This window comes from Aplysia californica, unplaced genomic scaffold (assembly GCF_000002075.1).
Source record: "Aplysia californica isolate F4 #8 unplaced genomic scaffold, AplCal3.0 scaffold00467, whole genome shotgun sequence".
Lineage (NCBI taxonomy): Eukaryota > Metazoa > Mollusca > Gastropoda > Aplysiida > Aplysiidae > Aplysia > Aplysia californica.
In genome coordinates this window covers 209737-215545 of record NW_004797737.1, presented here as the reverse complement: position 1 = coordinate 215545, position 5809 = coordinate 209737, and the positions used below count along the sequence as shown (strand labels likewise).

At 42.8% G+C, this 5809-nt stretch overlaps 1 protein-coding gene across 2 annotated transcripts in view; it reads left to right on the top strand.

Annotated features, from left to right (window-relative positions):
- LOC101859661 (gamma-aminobutyric acid receptor subunit beta) overlaps positions 1-5809 on the top strand; it is a gene marked incomplete at its 5' end in the record, with an annotated part of 100762 nt that overhangs the window by 63285 nt on the left and 31668 nt on the right. The window contains 3 exon segments of one of the 2 annotated variants that reach the window (XM_013086432.2): positions 598-735; positions 1656-1808; positions 2883-3142. In XM_013086432.2, the coding sequence (XP_012941886.2) occupies positions 598-735; positions 1656-1808; positions 2883-3142 (551 nt within the window). 2 annotated transcript variants of the gene reach the window in all.

The following is a 5809-nucleotide window of genomic DNA, read 5'->3' as shown; positions in this document are numbered from 1 at the left end:
GGAGGGGAGGGGAGGGGTTGTTCATTTCTTTGTTTCTATTCAAACCACTCAATATAAAGCTTCCCGAAATGAGAATCGAACTCACTTTTTAATGAACTACGAAAAGAATCTGAGTAAAGAGAAGCATGTCGACACGATAACGGTTATTTAGTGCTTGTAAAAAAGCAAGATGGGACTGAAACAACGAAAGGGAAGGATATAAATAGGATCTACGGGTGGTATTCTCCAAGCACTCACAGACCTAACTTTACGCAATAGACACAGGCTATGTATTCTTTTCGTATTGAAGTAAATAACAATGATGGTTTTTCAGTCTCTTTCCTGACTTAACTATTTTTCTTTAATTTCTGCTTACATTATTTTGCTTTTCATAACCACCAAATGAACACCATTATGGAGTGCTTCTTTCAACTAACCTGAACTTTACTATACTCTTTCTCTGTTGAGAGCGAGTTGATGAAGGGTATTACTCACAGGTCGTACTTCTTTACTATCTGTTTCTGTCTGTTGACGTATTTTTCACCTTTCCTCAGCACTAATTAACCTTAACCGTGTGCTTGTGTTTAACTTGTCATGTGGAACTGTGTTTCTGTCCAGACGGTTACACAATGGACGACATCGTGCTGTACTGGCTCAACGACCGCGGGGCTGTGACTGGAGTGGAGGACGTGTCCTTACCGCAGTTCTCCATCGACACCTACGAGACGATCAATAAGATCGAGGAACTGCTTACAGGTTTGTATCAGCTGTAGGGAGGCTTTGTTTTCTGTTATCTAATGTTGTCGTTGTTGTTGAGGAGCAGGCTGTTGCTGTAAAGGTTGCATAATTGTTGTAGTTGTTTGTGTTACTGTTGTTGTTGTTGTGCTGTTGGCGGGTGGTTGAAGGGCGTTACTGGTACGTCCTATTTTTGTCCGTCGCTTTTTTTTTTTTTTTGCTTTTGTCTGTGTTCCTTGGTTTTTATCATTTTGATTGACACTTATTGTGTCAATGTGATTTTTTTGTGTTATTATTGTTGTTATATTTTGCTTTTTTTCGTTATTGCTGATAATGTCGTCATCACTGATTCGGTTGTGTTTGTTGTTATTGTTGTTGTTGTTGTTGTTGCTGGTTGTGGTGGTGATGTTGCTGTTGTTTAACAAGTATTCGCTGCGCTGGCTGGGTAGATGCATATGTTCTGATAGTTTCAACGAAAGAAAATACCTTGCTTATCCTTCTCCCTCTTTGGTTCTCCTCACCTTCGCCCCTAGTGGATTTTTTGGAGAGCGTGGAATTACATAATGTTACTGCTTGTCTACGTTAGGTGCTGTCTCTCTGAGTAACGCTCACAGATGCACAACGTCAATCAGTGCACCTGTGTGATATCCACGCTGGTGTCACATATTATCTTCTCTGTTCCTTCATTTTGTCATTCTTTTATCTTCTTTTTTTGTGTTTTTTTTGTCACCGCTGACTTCGTGTTATTCATTGGGAAGTACATTTCTACTCTACATGCAAAGAATATATTATACATGTCCAATATTATCTTTTCGTTAGCCGTTCCCATGATCTATCAATCAGTAACTATTCGTTGGAAGCTTTGCAACAACGTGACCAAAGAAGCTAGAAAAAACATGTGGATTTTTATTAACGTTAGTATCTTCTCTCTTTCCCTCCAGGTGACTACCAGCGCCTGTCCCTCATCTTCCAGCTACAGCGGAACATCGGCTATTTTATCTTTCAGACATACCTGCCCTCCATTCTGATCGTGATGCTCTCGTGGGTCTCTTTTTGGATCAACCATGAGGCCACGTCTGCGAGAGTGGCTCTTGGTCAGTTACTGTGTTTATTAGGGGGAGGAAGCGGTGGTGGTGGTGGTGACGGTGGTTTTAATTGTTCTGTTGTTTGATGTCGATTCATCGACAGCACCCTGTTCAAACATCGCTGGTGATGTTTCCTTAGATTTTACTATCATAATTATGTGGTTGCACTGATATTCACACACCTATTAAAAGAGCTATTTACAGGTTGAAATGATAAAGAAAGAAATCCGCTACAGAAAATTACTCCAATGGATCCATGTGTCCTAGTCAGTAGTGACTTCAATACGTCAGGGTAACGTATGAATATAATGTGCTTATTTCCATGAACCCACCAGGACTGTAAGCACCTTGTCTATTGTTGAAACCGGCTCCTTGAATATAGTGGTAAGGCTCCTCACTGAGGACCGCAGAGGACATGCGTGCGATTCCAGACTTGGGATTTTTTTTCAAGTTCTTCTATCTTCGTCTCTCTGCTCGCACCTTCTCAGCCCAGGTCAAAAGTAACTGACCTTCTAGGTGATCCACTATGTGGCGATGTGGAGGGGGGAATACAATAGAATTTGTGTTGCTGATCACTTGTGGGTCAGACTTTAAACATTTGTGTAGAGTAACTACAAAAACTGTCAACATAAGAAATAAGCAGGAACGGAAAGAACGGGACCCACTTGGGATTTGAAACGTTTTAATCATGGCAGGGGAAGTTGGACTCCTTTTTGCGCTGCGTGCAGCCTTTACTCAAATGGTGTAGAGTGCTGGATTATCGAATGAATTAACTGAATGCCAAGCGGGTTGAGTGGGAGTGGTTAAAAGATAAATAAATGAAAGGGAGAAAGAATGTGTATAAAATAAATGATAGAGTTAGTGAATCAAAGGATAGACGGGTAGGAGGGGGGGAGGAGGAGGGAAGCAATGGATAAAGAAAAGAAAGGAAAGGAGGGGAAGGAAGGGATAGTGGAAAGAACGGTGGGTGAAAGTAAGAGAGAAAGGAAGAAAAGAAGGATGAATGGAAGAAAGAGAAAATGAGAGGAAGAACTCAATAATTGAACCAATAAGTCAGTCGATCAATCCAACTCCACCCAACAGGCATCACGACTGTGCTGACCATGACAACCATCAGTAACGGTGTCCGCTCGTCCTTACCACGCATCTCTTACGTGAAGGCTATCGACATCTACCTAGTCATGTGCTTCGTCTTCGTCTTTGCTGCCCTGTTGGAATACGCTGCAGTGAACTACACCTACTGGGGGGCTCGTGCCAAGAGGAAGGCGAAGAGACTGCGTGAGCGAGCGACCAGTGTGAGGAGAACAAGGGTGGAAGAGCCCCCTGAGCCTATGGTGAATTTGGTGAGCCCTGTTGTGTGTGGGGGAGGGGAAATGGGTGGGGGGAGGGAGGAAGAGAGGAGTGAGCTCTGTTTTGTGTGTGTGGGAGGGGGCAAGCGGGCGTTGGTCATTCTTTATTGAGTTAACAGATCTTCTCTTCACAAAAAAGCTTCGAGTGGAAGTTTTGGTTCTATTGGTAGTGTAATGTTAACTGCCATACATGCATGGGAACTCCCAAGTTTGACTCACATGTTCACATGTACGCATGTGCACACATACAAACACACAGACACACACACGCGCACACACACACACACACACACACACACACTTGCACACACACACACACACACACACACACACACACACACACACACACACACACACACACACACACACATACACACGAATATACACACACAAACTCAAAGACATATACACACACGTATACCTACGCGTGCATAATTACACATACACAGACATGCACACTTTTCCCCTAGAATGAGGACCAGCCAATGGGTTCGCCGTCCGTAATCTGGCAAAGTGCTTCCATGACGGCTTCTATGATATTGATGAGAGTCCACTTCCAGAAGTCGATTTCCACCCATAGCCAAGTGCGATTACGTGTCAAGTCGGCTGTAGATCCTATGGGATTGCAGGGTCGATTCTGTCAGGACAATATGACCCTCTGTGAATCGAGACGTATTCATTGTAATTTGCGTTGGGGCTCAGATTGTGTGCCTATGTGGCACATAAACTCTCAAGCTGTGGTGTAAACACATACGTGTATACATAATTAAAGCTGTCTCCATACAGGCAGGCAGGCAGGCAGGCAGGCAGACAGGCAGACAGGCAGGCAGGCAGGCAGGCCGACAGACAGTGGTCTCCGCTCAGAAGCTAGTCATTGGGAGATAAATAACGGGTAATTAGGCCGACCGGGGTCTTAGGGGGATTCCAAGAGGAACAGCCAAGCTCCTTCCCGTTGACTTCCCGTGTTTCTTCTATAATATAATGATACAATAGCTGGAGGCAATACTGAGGCCTGGAGGGAGATGAAGAGTTTCACCAGGTTTTTAAGGTGAGATAAATTCGAAGAAATGTTACATGCAATCGTGTCGTTCCTGTGAACTGGACAGAGTCAACTGGGCTACGGAAGGTAAAAACCTATTATTTTCCCTGGGTTTTGGACATGCCTGGTTTTGTCAAAATGATGGAAGTACTTGACTCTTTCTCAGTGAAGTAAAAAGTAGACTTGTTGATCATTCTGTGCAGAACATAGAGGAAGAAGTCTGTCGCAAGTATAATGTTTTCTCTCTTACAATTCCGTTTCAAGAAACAGCTGAATATATCACCAACCTCCCACGGTATTGGAGCAGAAGAGTCATAGCTTTGTTAAAAACCCATAGCCTTCCATTAAATAACAATCTCTATCGGTGGAAATTATTAACTAATTCGCCCTTATGTGAGAGGTGTAACTCTCATGAAATTGAAGATGAATTTCACTTTATTTTCTATTGTTCACACTTTGTCCTTCAAAGGAAATTGTTAATTCCTCCCAGCCTGACTCAGCCCAGTGACAGAAATATGCAATGTTTGACTCATGATAAGAGATATGAGTACAATCTTTACCTATTCATTATGGAAACATTATTAAATCAAATGAATGTTTTGCGCGATGTGATGTGGGCCAATGGCATAAAACACTGAATAAACTTACTTACTAAGGTGAGATAAGATGCGCATATCTGAGTGGTGCGCATTGTTTTGGGGTCGGTTTTAAGGACAAGCGGGCTAACCCAGATTTCGGAGGTTTCCAAAAATCTTGACCTACACCAAAAGTGGGCATTGCCCTACCTATAGGAGAAGTTTGGTTTCATTGGTGTGTATATGTGTTTGGTTATAGAAAAATCTCCCCTTGTCTTTTAAAGAAAATGAACAATGGGCAATAACTTTACCTTCGATTTTCTCAAAACAACATTTTTCGGGATAGCCCCCTTGTGCTTAAAAGCGACCGATTAACGAGTAAACTACGTAAACGTTGTTGTCTTTACGCCACCTTTAGATCAGTTAGGAGACGAGATTCCGACTACCTATCAGGGTGTAAGATTAGGTGAGGATCAGAAAAAAAATTTGCACATTGTCATTGTGATTTGACAGCACTGTGAAGCAACGGAACAAAATCAGTCGCAAAAAGAAGAAGAATTCAAGGGATGGAATAATCGTAAATGGGCCAGTTGTTTTGTTTTTTTTGTAAAAAGGCAATAGGACGCTTTGGCCACGTGAGAAGAGCAAATGATTGTTTCAGTCGAAACCCACCAAACGATGGACTCTCTCTGCAGAGCTCACGTACGTGCGTAAAAAGTGACTCTGTATAAGTGCACACGTATTTTGTAGATTTTATTGTCCAATAGTCCACGCTAACCTCTCTTCCTTCACTCGGACCCGCGCAAAGTTCGGATAAGACGCTCAGAAAACTTTATCGCCTTGGGCTCAGACGGGTTCTTATTCATGCAAATTACAGAGAAGAAATGTCGTTACAAGTTAAAAGGCGGACCAGTTTCTCACGTGGGGTATTCTAATGTAAAAACCACTGTTTATGTGTGTGTGTGTGTGTGTGTGTGTTTGTGTGTGTGCGTGTGTGTGTGAGCGCGCGCGCGTCTCTCTCTCTCTCTCTCTCTCTCTCTCTCTCTC